Here is a 17,089-nt window from a genome sequence, read left to right on the forward strand (position 1 = left end):
ACAAACTGACTCTTATTGACATTGATCTAAATTTTGTAATTCCATGCCTTTGTGCTGTAACAAACAATATGAAGTTAAAAAAAAAAAGCTTCATGCTTATTCACCAATTAAAAAAATGTTTGCTGTTGATTAGAAAAAAGAAAGAAAATATTTTAATTGGGTCATCACCACAGTAAGAAAACATCTCAGTCTCTGGCTTCCCTGCCTGGAGACATTACAAATCTTCAAAAAGCTGCTCAAACAATAGGGACTCTTTGAAAATAAGAGAATGTACATAAGATCTTCCATCAGATCATTCAAGTTATGTATGTTTATGTGTGTGAGTACATAAGATATTTTATAAGCCTATCCACATTGTCTGTAAGTACAAAGAGGAGTGATTTGACTGTTCAACAGTATATAAACTCTGTCCTTGCCTGTGTTGCACTGAGAATCAACTGGATTTGTGTCCAGGTCTCATCCAAGAATCATCATGAATGGGGTGTGGGTGTAAGTCAGTATTGCTTCTTGAATACTGTATAGCATGTATCTGTAGCTGCTTCAAGACTGATAATACCTGCTGCTTAAATTTTAACTATAGACAACCAATCAGCTAGTACCACCTCTACTCCACACAAAGAAGTTGCCAGAACTCAATCAACACAATGAGATGTGTGCAAACTCATGGCTTTGCTATACTAACTGTGATCATGGAAATTTTTCCTATTAGATTATAACAAGATAAACTTGTTTTAAATTTGCAGAAAAATAACTGACTCAACAAAACAATCACTTAATCTTTCATTGAACATCTGCATCCAGTCAGGCCCAGAGCTGGGTGCTGCTGTGAGACCAAGAAGGCTGTGTCTCAGTTGTTGTCCTTCCAGAGAACTGAAATGGATACAACCAAGTTGTTATTTGGACTGTTGACCACTATTTGTGACCCACATCAGAGTCACATATGAGGTGATAGAGTACACAGCAATTTCTTGGTGACTGATTCTAAGGTTGCAAAGACAGAAACCAAGAGCAGAAAGGCTTGAATTTAGCCTGGACCATGACTAATCAATGGTTACCTAGGCAAGAAGAATGAAGAAGTTTCTATACAAGATATAGCAGAGGCAACAAATGGCACATAAATCCAAAAATATTTGAATATGACACAATTAGAGGCAATTGGGTCGAGCAAACTGGAAACTTACAGTTAGTTTAAAAACATTATAATTTATATACAATCATTTAATTAATACTCTAAACACCACAGAGAAAATGTTCGAGGGGCATTTGAGGAAGGAACCATACCATAAAATAACCAAAATGTCCAATTATTGGACTTCTGTTGAAGAGTAATCAAAATAGTAAATGTCTTTCTAACCCCATTGGTTCCTGTCTCTTCCTATCAAGAATTCTATAGCTAGTGGAACTGGAGGGATTGAAGATCAGGGAGGGTATTTGCCTTGCTATATGGATCCTATATGATCCCGCAAGCCTGCCAGGAATGATTTCTGAGGTTATGGGCAGGAGTAACACCTGAGCACTGCTGGGTATGACTCCCCCCCCCACACACACACTCACACACACACACACACACACACACACACACACACAAATTCTAGAACTGGTAAATGCAATCTGAGCTTGGCAGGGGTGAAGGGAATAGAGGCTTCAGAAATAGGAACTATGTTGTAAAGGTACCTTGGTCCAACCCAGTGGCTGTTCTGAGCTACAATCTTCAAAGGAAGAAGGCAACAATAAAAGACTTACAGGGAGATCACCTTGTCCAAGGAAAATGGTTATTGTTTCTCAGATGTTATCCTTCATGTATTGGGATTATTTCTATAAAATCTAATAATGGAAACTGTTCTGTCAATCCTGTGGTTTCATTACAATGATGATGGCTTTTGTCCAGATCCCACGGCTCTCTGCTTCTCTCACATTCTCTCCTGTGAACCAATCAAGAGGTGGGCACTTGCCTATTGATATAATGGGCTGTAAAGAATCTGTGAAACAATCTTGAAAATGCTCATCTTAGAGGGAAGTGGACCATGGTGAAAGGACAGGTTCTCAAACACTGGATAACTGAAACTCAGACATGAGCAAGTTTGTGATGTGGCATCTCATGGGTCACTCAATTAAAAAAATACACAAATTTTAAAAATGGTCTTTTCATTTGTTAGCATAGGCTAATGAATTTCAGATACAATCCAACTTAATAGAACCTGTTGAAAGGCATGCAACTAGGGAGAAATAGCTGCATTTGATGAACAGGCACACGTTAACCTTTTAGGTGAACTAAAAGTATTTCAACACTTGTAATTAGGATTGTAACCTAGTTAACCCTTTAATAGGCCTGTTAACAAGAAGAAATTGAGCCTTAAGGAGAAGAAAAAGTATCATCCAAAGGGGGTCACATCTGGGTGATTTTAATAAGGAACTTTCAACTCTATTTCCACAGATTTTTATTCTTAATATCTTAACAGTCCATTGACCTGTGTTCAGCAGTTATCCTGATACTAGAATTTCTACCTAACACTCTTAAAATGATCTTTCTTAAAAGAACCCCCTCACTCCCAGCCAACTGAACACAAACCTCATGATTCAGTAAGGCTCATGAATTAGAATTTTGGGGGACTCCCAAGCTGGGCTCAGAGATAAGTATAGGAACCAATTTAACTTCCTGCAGTTAACAGGGCTCTCAGCTCAGTGCTAGGGTCTCAGGATGTATGACTACTCTACTCCAGCAATGCCAGTAACACCAAAGCCATACCAGGTGTTATGGGAGGTCTACAGATCTATACCCAAAGATGCTCAAAGATCAAGGAATTGAAATCTGGTTCAGGCTTATACAGGGCATATTCTATAATCTCTGTATATCTCCAGGCACCTGAGCTAGTAATTTTTAAATAATTAATCCCCAGTTAATAGTTCTACACAAAGAGTTTAAGATCATATGTTTTAAGGGTTAAGAATATAGCTCAATGATAAAGCATATGCCTTGAATGCATGAGATTTGGGTTTGATCCCCAGTAATGCAAAAAATATGTATTAAAAGAAACTTTAATGATATTTTAGCAGATTAGAAGACAGAGTTCTGAGAACCTACAAGGACCTATGGCTCTTTGAAGTTGCAGTATCATCCAAAATTAGAAATCCTCCAGCATACTTTTCCTGACTCAACTCAACTAAAGAAAGTTAGCAAAGAAAGCATGAGCAGCCACCCAGGACAACCAGCTCCAGGGTCATGTTTCTGGTAAGACAGTTCTGAGGCTGCAGAGCTGATGTCTGCTGGTTGTACTCATTACTCTACTCTCAGCTTCCTGAAGTGGTCAAAACATGGACTGCCCTGCCCTCCTTGGTCAGTACAATGTTAACCAAATCAGTGAATGATCACAGAGAACAACTGTTGTCCATCTTTGAACTTGATCTGAACTTATTAAGACTGACATGGCACACAGAAGATACTAATATAAAAAAAACAGCAACATAAGAGAAAATATTTGTGTGTGAATTTGTGTGTGTGTGCTCTCTAACCTTTTAACATGTCATTCACAAAAATCAGAGAGATAGCACAGAGGTAGGACATTTCCCTTGGATACGGCCGAACTCGGGTTCAATTCCTGGCATTCCATATGGTCCCCGAGCCTGCCAGGAGCGATTTCTGAGTAAAGAGCCAAGAGTAACTCCTGAGTACTGCAGGGTGTGACCCAAAAATAAATTTTAAAAAAATCACACCAGTAGCAGAGCAGAGATGTAGGATCTACTTGATTCCAACTCCAGGGCATTCCAGTGTTTTGCGGTCTTCAATCTAACAGATACCAGTTAAAGGCAATGTATACCACAAGTGAGAATTCTTAAACACACTGTAGCAATCCTGGCCAAACTGGCTGCCTGTCTCTGTACTATACTTTTTTTTCCCTTTGGTTTTTGGGTCACACCCAGAAGCGCTCAGGGGTTACTCCTGGCTCTATGCTCAGAAATTGATCCTGGCAGGCTCAGGGGACCATATGGGATGCCGGGATTTGAACCACTGTCCTTCTGCATGTAAGACAAACGCCCTACCTCCGTGCTATCTCTCTGGCCCCTTTACTATACTTCTTAGATGGAGTGCATATTTCAGAGCACCAAAATCTCCACCATTTCCAATGTCTTCCCTTCATTATCAAAGTAAATATTACTAAAAAAAAAAACAAAAACCTATACCTGCACACATATGCTATCATTTTTCTTAAACCTAGCCTCCATAAATTCATTATATCATCTACCTGAATCAGGGTGGACTTTTGCATCTGCACCTACAGTGCTAGTACAAAATTCTCCCAAAGGGGGACAGTCTCACCTGCTACGAAAGGTTTCTGATGATAGACTCAAAAACCATTTTACATTTGAAACACCTCTAGCTGCACTTTCAAGTGTCTATTGGGACTAACGCACTAAATGGCATGTCCTTTGGTCTAGTTGCTGAAAACAGAGAAGTCAGCTATTTTGCTTTGTATGATGCATGGTCCTATCTGTCTAGTTCATTTTCCTCTGAAGACTCTTGGCCCATCCACTACAATGAAAGAGCCTCACATAGAAAACAAAGGCAGAAGCTGAAATTCCCTTCCTAAGACACTCCCAGACCACATGTCTGTTCGAGGCTACTTGTTAAGCTTATTACGCCCATGGATCCTTCGTCAAATTCTCTACTGGAGCTTCTGAGTAGTAGTCATGTATTTCCCTCATCCAAACTCCCAGGCATCTCATTCCTATTGATTGCACTCCAAACTTGTAAACTCTGGGACATGATTCCTGGATACCTTGTTCTACCTGTAATTCTCAAGACAAGCAATGAAGGACCTCCATCCTAATTTCCCCTGGTAAGAAATCCTGAACTCATTTTACCTGGGCACTTTGACTTGATCAGCCAAGCCATACCCTGTCAGTCTCCCACGATGAACCAGGGAAAGATAGATGAAAGGTCCTACCTTCCTGGTTTACTGGTAATGGATGAAACTGCTTGTCCAAGACAACCAGAGAACACGTGGCATCAAACCCAAGTCCTCGGATCTGGGATAAATCAATCCCTTGTACAATTTTCTGTTTAACAAATAAACAAAAACACAAGTTACAAGCCAGGCTATTCGACACATAATGTGAAATGCATTATGACTAGAAGGAAACTGATGAGCATTAAAAAATAAATAACATCAAAACATCTATCTGTTCAGGAGCCAGAGCAGTGACGTAAGTGGTAGGGTGATTGTCTTTCATGCACTAACCTAGGACGGACCTCGGTTTGAACCCCCGAGCTTCCCATATGGTCCCCCAAGCCAGGAGTGATTTCTGAGTGTATAGGCAGGAGTAAACCCTGAGTGTCACTGGGTGTGGCCCCAAAACAACAAAAAAAAAATCTATCTGTTCAATATTACTGATACAAAAAAGCCCCACAGAATTAAAAAATAAAAACTAGTCAACTAATCTACTTGGAATGAAGTAAAAGGTATGTCACTACATATATAAAAAATAAGCATATGGGGCTAAAGAGATAGCAGGGAGGTAAGGTGCTTGCCTTGCATGCAGAAGGATGGTGGTTTAAATCCCAGCATCCCATGTGGTCCCCTGTGACTGCCAGGGGCTATTTCTGAGCACAGAGCCAGGAGTAACCCTGAGCGCTGCCGGGTATGACCCCAAAACCAAAAAAATAAAAAAATAAGCATACAAAGAAATTACCAACTTCATGACAGTTAAATAGTGCAAATAAAAATACAGCAGCTTTTGCTTTTACACACTGGCAAAGATATAAATATTAACAGTGTATGTAGTGGTAAGATAGAAAGAAATGTACTATCTTAAGCATTATTTCAATAGTGTCATGATGTATTAAAATTTCTGTAGAATAATGTTATAGTGTTCATTAAAATTAAAAACATGCAAAAGCTTTGGCACAGTAATCCTATTTCCAGGAATCCATCTTAGCAAATTATTAGCATACGTAAAATTCACACATAGATGAAGATTAACTATAGTAATACTGAAGAACATATTGAAAAATTGGAACACAATTTTTATTAAATAAATTACATGTGGAACATCTGTAAAACGTAACATTCAACCAGCCACTAAAAAGAGAGAAGTAACTTCTGGGTGCAGATGTGTGTTGTGCAGAGGCTGGCAAATGCACTTGGCAAAAGAAAAGTATTAAACATTTAAGGAAGAAACAATCTAGTCCAACAAAAATTTGGTCAATATAAAAAAAAAGTTCGATGTAAAGAGTCACATTTTTTCAAACAAAACATATATGACCAAATTACACTGATCTCAAAGTCCAACATAAACATTGAAAACAAATTTTAAGAAACTACAGATCAAGACCAACTAAAGATATAAAAACAGCAAAATATCAACAAATGAAATCTTACATTACTTAAACATGTATTATGTTCCACTCATACAAGGGTAATTTAATACTGAGCAGTCATAGTTAAGCATTTTTAAAAATAAAGCATAAATATTGATCACTCATTCAACATATAGTAAAAATACACATATGCAAACATTGTATAAATGACAAAAGGGAATTTCCACAACCTGATAAAGAGCATCGACAAAAAGCTATAGATAACACCACTTTTCATGATAACAAAGAATGACTTCACCCTACTCAGCACAAAGCAAAGATTCTCTCTTTTACCATTCCAAATAAACTTTGTGCCAGATATTCTTGCCAATGCAGAATGGCATGGAAGTGAAAATTTTAAAATACAGATCTGAAAGGAAGACATTAAGAGTTCTTTTCTGTAAGATGCCATGATCTCATATACATAAATCTGAAGAAGTTATTAAAAAGCCTACATTATATATAGTATTTATAGTAGTATGCTACATACTATTTAAGCTTACATTATCATATTATAAAACATAGTCTTTATAAACTATTAAAATTATTTAAAATTAGGCATGCATAAGCATTATTAAATTGGAATTCCAATTCCAATCACAGTAACATCAAAAACACAGGAAACACTTGGGAAAATTTAATAAAAGAATGTCAATAATTATAACCAATATAAATTATAAGACATTGGTACATAAAAGCTACAAGTTGGAGAAATTTGAGATATTAATAAAAAGAAAAGTTCAACTTGGCTAGAATGGTATTCTAAAATCAATATATATATATATATATTTTATATAGGATCAATTAAAATTGCAGTTATTTTATTTAGACATTTTCAAGTTTTGAGAGAGATACAGTGAGAGACAGAAGTAAAATATCTGCCAGGAGGCAAGCGGTGGAGGGTAGGAGGGAAATTGAGGACATTGGTGGTAGGAAAAGTACATTGGTGAAGGGTGGTGTACATTGTCTGACTGAAACTCAATCATGAAAACTTTTATAACCACAAGTGCTTAAATAAAGTAATTATTATTTAAAGAAAACTGTTATATATGAAAACATTTCCATAAGATTATTATCTTACTGATCCTACCCTAATCAATTATTGTACCCACCCTAGGGGGTGACCTGGTGATAATATATTGGATTATTCCTTACTTGGTATTCTGCTCCCACCCTAGGATGCTACCCGATTCTTGTCTATAAAAGCAAGGGTCTAAGGAAGGCAGGGAAATTCTTCAGCCTTATCCACTGAATAAAGCTGATATCTCCTGAAGCCTTACTGCCTGTGAGTTTTCTACCTGCTGCTATCCTGAACCCTCAGACTCGCCGGCTGAACAGGGTGTCAGACGAGTGGTCAGAGCTGCAGGAGAAAGACCTCATCCTCCATCCCATCACCTTCCAGCCCCATCAAGGGCTGAATTGCAACAGAAAACCATGATGACTAAGAGAGAATATTGTTAAACTATCACATTTTACTCTTCTGTTTTAGTTTTGGATATAGGAGCTAATGAATTAGAATAAGAGTATATCTTTCATAATCATTTGAAATAAATTCATACATTTTGCTGAAATTCAATTAGTGGGAACCTGTCATTTATTTTTAATCATCGATAGATAAAAGGATATGATTTAGGGAAACAGAAAAACACAAGAGGCCACTTATCAATAAATTAACTATATATATTAAAAAGTTTCATCAAACTATCCTGTAAATACTCAAGAAAAGTATACATTCGAAAGAAAAAGTGTACACTGGATATTCTGTGGAAAAAAGACATTGTCAAGTTTCAATAGATGCCAGGAATAAAAAGCTTTAGGTGAAATGACAGCTGAAGAGTTTTGAGTGACCAGGTGAAATGACAGCTGAAGAATTTTGAGTGACCAAGTGTGCATCTTGGTACCAAATGTATCTCGACCCAACTATGACCAAGAAGATGAAGGAATCTTTCTCATCCATGGGGGAAATAGAAGTCTTTGTCCCTGGCCATTGAGACTAAGAGCAGTAAATAAATATGGAAGCAGCATGTTTAAGGCCTCTGTCATTTGCCTCTGGACACGAATTCCTTTACTTTTTCAGTCTTAACATGAAAAAAAAAAAGAACTGGTGCTCATGTTTGGATCAAAGATAGCATAGAAAAATGTTGGAGAACCTAATATCTTTGGCAAATGCTTGTCTGGCTATAGAATTTCTCGTGCCAAACCAGTGCTCTCTATTGTATCAGCTGCTTCATAGCACTCAGATGCTACCAAGAAGTTGGCAGGTTCAGCAGATGATCTGATGAAGAGTGAAGGAAGCTGTTTGTTCCCAACCTCTTTTTTATTTGAAACTTTTTTTCTTTATTTAAACATCTTGATTACATATATGATTGTGATTAGGTTTCATTCATGTAAAGATTACCCCCTTCACCAGTGCAACATTCCCACCACCAATGTCCCAAATCTCTCTCCATCCCACCCTACCCCCACCAGTACTCTAGACAGGCTTTCCAGTTCCCTCATTCATTCACATGATTATGGTAGTTCTCTGTGTAGTTATTTCTATAACTGCACTCACCACTCTTTGTGGTGAGCTTCATGAAGTGAGCTGGAAGTTCCAGCCCTCCTCTCATTGTCTCTGAGGATTGTTGCAAAAATGACTTCTATTTTGCTTAAAACCCATAGATGAGTGAGACTATTCTGTGTCTCTCTTTCTCCCTCTGACTTATTTCACTCAGCATGATAGATTCCATATACATCCATGTATAGGAAAATTTCATGATTTCATCTCTCCTGACAGCTGCATAATATTCCATTGTGTATATGTACCACAGTTTCTTTAGCCATTCGTCTGTTGAAGGGCATCTTGGTTGTTTCCAGAGCCTGGCTATTGTGAATAGTGCTGCAATAAATATAGGTGTGAGAAAGGGGCTTTTGTATTGTGTTCTTGTGTTCTTAGGGTATATCCCTAGGAGTGGAATAGCTGGGTCAAATAGGAGCCCAACCTCTTGTTGACCATAAAGATCATGACATTGTTTCTTTATAAACTGGTAAAGCAAAATGGATGAGGTCCCTACTACCAGTGAGGCAGGGGGTGGTCTGAAAGGTTTCTGGGTCTTTATTTTGCTTGTTTTTATTTTATATACAAGGGCACAAAAGTGATTTAAAATAGAGTTGAGAAAGAATAGTCAAGATCTTTGCATTTCCCATGGTTGTCCTAAAATTTTTCAGGCACTGCATCTTTCAGCCTGGAGATCCTGCAGAAACACAACAAGTTAATATGACAATTGGTATTAGTGTTTCCCTTGCTGGCTGCCAGGATGGGCCCTTGGGCTCTCTAGAGCAAAGTGGCAGGAGGACAGTGTTGCAGACACTCCCTGTAAGATAGAGGGGAGTTTGGCTGTGTGAAACCCAGTATGCAGAATGAACAGTGATGGAGTCACTGTTGGCTATTTAAAAACTTTTAAATGACTAGATCAAGAAAAAGAAGAAAAAAAAAAACAAGTCTGATTTTCATAGAAAGAATGCAGTGAAAACCTAAACTCATTATTTTATAATGTGCACTAGGCCCCCTGAAATAACCGAGCACTAGTTATAGCAAGGTCAAAGGAGAAAAAGCCACAAACTAGAGGCTAGCAGGATCTGTGACTCCTTTAAAGCAGAGGACAGCAGCCCCCATCACGAAATTACTTTTTTGGGGGGTGGGCCATACCCAGTGATGCTCAGGGGTTATTCCTGTCTATGCGCTCAGAAATCACTCCTGGCTCTGGGGACCATATGGGACACCGGGCATCAAACCCAGGTCCGTGCTGGGTCAGCCACATGCAAAGCAAATGCCCTACCACTGTGCTATTGCTCTGGCCCCACAAAACTACTTTTACTTGTGTTTCCGTCCTGCATTATCCAAGCACCAGCACTTTATCATTTTAATGAGAGCTTTGTTTTTACCAACATGTTGATACTGTAGCCTTTCTTTGCTGTTAAAGACTGTGACATAATTTTTTAGTGGTTTTATTAAAAGAAAAGAAGTAATTGTCAAGCTGTTCCTAGCATTTATACCAAAGTTTAAAGCATAAGACCAAGTGCTTTTGAAAAAATTAATTAAATAACCTATGAAACATGATTTCGTTACCTTCTAGAAAACTACCACTCTAAATCAGGGTAGTACTGGCATAGGATAAATTCATAGAGTAATGAAAGAAAATTGAGATAAAAGAAATTCAAGCATTTATGGCCAATTAATTTTAGTGAAGATACCAATTCACTGAGTGATGTCCATTAATAAGAGAGAATGGAGTAATTTAAAACCCCTTACCAAAAAATTGTCTCAAGACACACAAAACTAACTCAAAATGCACTGTACCAAATAAAGTAATAAAACTATATATTTCAAGTCCAAACAGTCGTATGAACGTTGAGTAGGAATAAAAAATGATCAGACTTAAAGACCAAATCCAAAGCCAATGACAACAGAATCGATACCCAATCTACAACAAGCTAAACACAGAGGGGATCACTTATACTAGCAGGCTGGGGGGCAAAAGAGGGTGATATGGGATGCATCTTGGGAACACGTGGAGGGAGGACAACATTGGTGGTGGGAATGACCCTGATTTAATGTCACTATGTACCTAAAATATAACTGTGAAAGATTTGTGACCCACTTTGGTCAAAATCAAAATTATTTAAAAAAATTAAAATTTTGTGATAAGTTGTATCTTTTTTATTGTAAGAATTTATTCAAGAGACAAAATTGATTAACATAATGAGGTAAACTAACAACATAATATAGTGACATAACATAACATATAATATAATTGATATAATAAGAATACATGTAAGTCAAAGAAAGTTTCTGGTTAAAAACACATTTTTTTTCCATAATGGCTTACATATCTTTCACAGTAGTATTTTAGGTACATATTAACATTGATTCAGAGGAATACCCATCACCAACTATGTCCTCCCCCCATTCCAGTTCCCTTTCTACAACCCATATACCCCACCATCACCCCCCGGGCTGCTAGAGTAGGTGGACCCCTCTTTGTCTGGCTTACTATTAGTGATCACATATCTGTTTGGTCCTGGAACCCTCCCTTGTTTCCCCCTCTATTTAAGAGGCACAGCTAGAAAAATCGAGGTATGTGGTTTTGTTTGAAGGCAAGAAAAGCAATAGAATGGGGTACAAAATAAGAGGAAAAAAAAAAGAAGTCAAAAGTCAAATACGCTGAAAAAATTGTGATAAGTTGTATCTTAAATGGCTCCTCAAAATTCTTTTCTCCTGACATCCATGCTTTTATATAATTCCATCATAATTAATAACTAATAATTATGATTTCAGATAATGTCATAAAAGATATTGTGGATATCTAAAGAGACATAAAATAAACTATGAATTTGAGTTATTATGATATATTAATGTAGATTCATCAGTATAACTAAATACCATTTTGGTGTGGGATGTTGAAAATGGAAAATCTCTACTGCCTTCTTGACTGTGATAAGAAATAAAGTCTTAAATAAAAAATAATATATATATATATATTGCAGAAGAAAACAGGGGGAAATCTGTGACCGTAAATTCAAGGCAAAAGAACTAGAAGAGCAGGTACAATGCTTGCCTTGCATATGGCTGACTCACGTTCATTCCCATTATGGCATATTAATGTTTCCTGAGCCCTTCCAGAAGTAATTCCTGAGCACAGAATCAGTATTAAGTCCTGAGCATAGCCAGGTGAGGCCCCCAAACCAAAAATTAAACAAAGAAAGCATAGTAGTCTGTAAAAAAAAATTATAGGGCTTCATCAAAAAAAATTTTATTGGATTTTCAAAAAAACTAAAAGGATAAGCTTACAGGTTGGAGAAAATATTTGCAAGACATATATCTAAAAATAGACTGACACAGAAAATATACAAATAATTTTAACTCTATTATAACAGGGCAAACCTAAACATAAAATAGTTAAAAGATCTGAACATACATTTCACCAAGGAAAATATTCAAATGACCAATAAACACTAAAAAATGTGCTAATATTATCAACTATTATGAAAATATAAGCCAAATTACAAAGAAATACCACTATTTACTTAGCAGAACAGCTATTATCTCAAAGGCTGTTAACACTAAATGATAGAAAAGAAAATTATGGAGAAAGTAGAAATGTCATATATCGTCGTGGCAAATGTAAATCTATAAAAGAAAAATAATTTTAGCAGTTTTTAATTACAATTATAATTACACCATATACACAGCAATTTCAGCATATGTCACACAAAGACTTGTATGTGACTATTCATAGCAGCATTATTCATAATACTCCCAAGCTGCAAATAAATCAAATGTCCCTCATGGTACAACTAAATGGGTAAACTCAGTGGGACATATTCACACAATGAAACAGTGCTCAGCAAGAAAAGGCACAAACTGCTGACATCAGCAACATGAAGAGCAACCAAAGAACATTATGCCAAGCCAAAGAAGCAAAACACAAAAGCAGATACACTCTCTGATGCCATTAACATGAAATCCCTAAAGGAGAGCAATGAGTAAATGCAGGTAAACAGTAACCTAAGACTGAGGCTGAAAAACAACTACCAGAAAGAGCATACAGTTTTTATTTATTTATTTTATTATATTTTCTTCTTTCTTTTTCTTTCTTCTTTGTACTTTATTTATACTTATAACTTCTAGACAGGGGCTCCTGCCGCTTTTATTTTTTTTTAAACAGAACCATAGAACATAAATCATCTTGTTCTACCTCATATTTCTGTCTTCCTACAAACTGAGAAAAAGAAATAAAGTGGATAGGACCCAGAGACCAAGCAGTCTCAGGAGCACTGAATGGAAATAAAAAATGGTCAGACCTAAATACCCAACACAAAGTCAACGACAATAGAATCAAGAGACCCAAACTACAACAAGCTATACACAAAAGGGACCTGTTACACTAGCAGTCCAGGGTTCTTTGGGGGTGGGGGGGGGGAGGTATGGGATACATGCTGGGAACTATGGCAGACGGAGGTCAACGCTGGTGGTAGGAATGGCCCTACTTCACTGTCACTATATGCCTAAAATATAACTGTGAAAGACTTGTAATTCACATTGGTCTCAATAAAAATTATATATTAAAAAAGAGTAGACAGGACCATTTTCTTGGGTAAGAATAGTCTTCTAGAATAATATTACAGTAGGGATGGCACAACTTAACCTAGAAAATAACCTAAATAAAATATAGACTGGTGAAAGTTGTTGTACACTGACTATAACTCAAACATGAACAACTTTGTGAAAAAAAAACCTGTAGTATGAACTATGAATAACGTAACCACGTGTTTAAATAAAAAAAACTTTAAAAGAAAAAATCAAAAAGAAAAGAAAATTACCTAAATAAATATTTAAAATAGACTTTATGGTCTGTGACTAATACCTCAAGCTATGAAATATTTTTAAAGCAAAGTTAGAGAAGATTAAATGAGAAGTGATGTGTAAATCTGAATAAAATAAAATACAAATGTGGGTCTCAATACATATATAACAAACTGAATTAGGATTGTTCCTCAAAGCAGAAACTGTATGCTTAGGGAAAAAAAAAAGATCTTTCACTTCTTCATGCAATTTTTTATTGGCAGGGGCACCTTTCGAGCATGCTCATGTTGCCTTGGGACCACCCCTGGCAGGATGGTTGATGCTAGTAGAGTCCAAGAATGTGGTGGTGTTTGGGTTCTGTAATGCTAATGAGCACCAGGGCACCCCAGTAGTATTGGGGTGGAAAATAGGGGCTACAATTAGCCATCTGGGGAAGCAAATAGTGACTGGATAAAGCCATAGACCCTCTGACCCCTCTTCTAACTCCTTGTCCTTATGTAATGTTTAAGTTGAATAGTAAACAATTGGTAAATACTTTTTATTTTAATAATAATTTTTATTTTGACCAAAGTGGATTACAAATCATTCACAGTAGTATTTTCAGTACATAGTGACATTGAATCAGGGGCATTTCCACTACCAATGTTGTCCTCCCTCCACCCCTGTTCTCAGCATGCATCCCATATGGACTCTCCTTTGCCCCCCAGGCTGTTAGTATAAGTGGTCCCTTCTATGTCTAGTTTGTTGTAGATTGGGTAGCAATTCTGTTGTCGTTGGCTTTGGATTTGATGTTTAAGTCTGATCATTTTTATTTTTGTCTGAACGGCTTTCTTTAAAAAAAATAAAAGCACATTAACATTTCTGGTTAAAATATGAGAAAAATAAAATAGTAATTTAAAATATAAGAAAAAAATTTTTTTTACTTTTGGGGTCACACCCAGTGATGCTCAGTGGTTATTCTTGGTTCTACTCTCAAGAATTATTCCTGGTCTCTTGGAGGACCATATGAGATGCCAGGGATAAAACCCAGGTTAGCTATATGCCAGGGCTACTGCTATATTATGGCTCCAGCCCTTGACAATGACTTTTTATATTCCACAAGTCAATCCAAACATACCCACCCATACCCACTGCAAATGCCCTCTGCAAGGGACAGGGAGATGGCTCAAAGGCTGCAGCACATGTGCAGCACCCAGCATCACACAAATCCCCAAGGTCACACAAATCCCCAAGGTCACACAAATCCCCAAGGTCACACAAATCCCCAAGGTCACATGAATCGTCACGAACTACAGTGCCAAGACAAGCCACAGAGCCCTGTTGGGTGTAACCCCAAAAGGAAAAATATCCCTTTACGTGTTTTAAAATGCAATGCCAGATTTGTAAATTGGTATGTCATTTCTGACATGTTTTTCATGTGAGAGCTACACACAATTATTAGATTCTCAATAAACAAAGACTTTTTCTCAAAAAAAAATAGCCACAAATAGTTCGATGTCACCATATTTCAAGCATTTACTATGTACCAGAAATTTGACATCTATGATCTCACTTAGTCTTTTTTTGGAGGACTCCCAAGCAGTGCTCAGTTGAGACCCATCAGCAATTCTTAGCCAACTGAGCTGTTAGTTCAGCACAGGGGGAAAGAATATGATGCTGTTCTTGCTCAGGGCCTCACAGGCTATAACCAGTGATGTCCAGGCAACCCAGACCATAGTGCCCTCTCCCAGACCTTCATTTAATCCATCCAAAACCATCTGAAGAGACATAATATTTCCACTTCATAAAGTATGCATGGAGAGTTAGGGAGTGAGTAAGCAGCTGTGGCAAGAATAAAGCTCATGATCCAGTTCCTATTTGCCAGCCTGTGCTCAGGAAGAGTACCTAAAAGAGACCCAAGGGTGCTACAATTCACAAAGAAAAGGCCTTTGCTCCACAGTACCTGAGAATGCTTTGTATGGCCATTTGCATGGTTCAATCTCTACATATGCAAGTGTGACCACCAAGCCCATTTCCCTACAAAACAGCAGGGCCTAGTGACAAAGATTCACAAAGCCCTGGATCCAAATGCTACCCCTGCCATTCCTTCTACCCAGAGACTGAGGCCATGCTGCACCATACACTCTTAGCTTCCTGGACACTATCTCTATAGCAATGACTCTCATTGCCTGGAATGTCCTCCTTACTAGACCTGGTAACAGTGATAGTCACACATTTGAAATCAGTATAGCTACTTTCTAGACATATGACTTTGGGAAATCATATAAACCAGCTTCCTAGGTGGCACAAACCTCCAACTTTTAATAATGTCTCCTAATGATGTGGTAAAATCAAATGTGATTAGCACAACATTTGTTAGCTGATAAAGATCATCAATGATTAGAGCAAGGCACCTATCTAAAACTAGCTTTAAATTTGTAGAACATCAGTCTATCAACTTACTTCCACCTACCACCACCCTGCTGCTTCTGTGAGAAATGCAGAAGACTAAATAGAACAATTTGGAACAGGGTGTTAAAAGAACCATGCCTAGTTGCAACTCCCCCATTTCTGGATCATGTCATCCAGTACTAGTTCATGAACTCTCCAAACCTCAGAGCAATAAGAATAAGAGAGGTATTCCAGCTGCAAAGAATTCAACTGGTTTGAAGTGCTTTAGAACCAGTAAACCCTTAGAGTCAATGTAAGCCTTAGTCCTTGTGCTCATAAACTACTTTGTGCCAAGCCTCAGACGGTTAGTATTAAGGAAACCCACATAAACATTAAGGTCAAAGAAAACAGTAGTTAAAAAAATTGAGTAGGTGGGGTCAGAGAGATAGTACAGCAGGTAGGATGCTTGCCTTGCACACAGTCAAGCCAGGTTAATCCCTCATATCCCATATTGTCTCCCAAGTATCACCAGGAGTCATTCCTGAGTGCAGAGCCAGGTTGAACCCCTGAGCATTCTTGGATATGAGCCCAAAACAAAATAAAACAAAAAACAATGAGCAAACTCTAATAGTTAAGGCAGGAATAACATTTTTGATAATAATATATAATCTTTGACAATAATAAAATATTGTCCTTGGTTTACTTTAGGAATCCCCTGAATATGTAGTGGGTTCTATATTCCAATTAGTCCTTCAGTCACCAAGGTTCAGTATCTCCATCTCTCTCTACCTGAAGCCTCACATGAAGAATGGGGAGAATAATTTAAGCCTAATAACAAACAAAATTATTTAAACCTGATTTGTTTTGGTAGGTGCTATTAGTTCCCCAGCCTTATATGGAAATGCCTTACCAAACTTCAGACTCCTCCATGAGCAGAAACAGCCTACCACAAGCCTTTCAGTCCAACCCCTTCCCAGAAAGATTCCTGTCAGGTCACATTACCCAGAAGGCCCTGGGTC

General features: G+C 37.5%; 1 protein-coding gene across 4 annotated transcripts in view; it reads right to left on the reverse strand.

The window, feature by feature from the left end:
- The window catches only part of FGGY (FGGY carbohydrate kinase domain containing), a 941,338-nt gene that overhangs the window by 414,899 nt on the left and 509,350 nt on the right, over positions 1 to 17,089 (reverse strand). For all 4 annotated transcript variants that reach the window (XM_049774587.1, XM_049774588.1, XM_049774586.1 and 1 more), the window contains exon 3: positions 4,944 to 5,055. In XM_049774587.1, coding sequence (XP_049630544.1) covers positions 4,944 to 5,055 — 112 coding nt within the window. The remainder of the gene's footprint in view (positions 1 to 4,943; positions 5,056 to 17,089) is intronic.

Source organism: Suncus etruscus, chromosome 6, assembly GCF_024139225.1.
Source record: "Suncus etruscus isolate mSunEtr1 chromosome 6, mSunEtr1.pri.cur, whole genome shotgun sequence".
Taxonomy (NCBI): Eukaryota; Metazoa; Chordata; class Mammalia; order Eulipotyphla; family Soricidae; genus Suncus; species Suncus etruscus.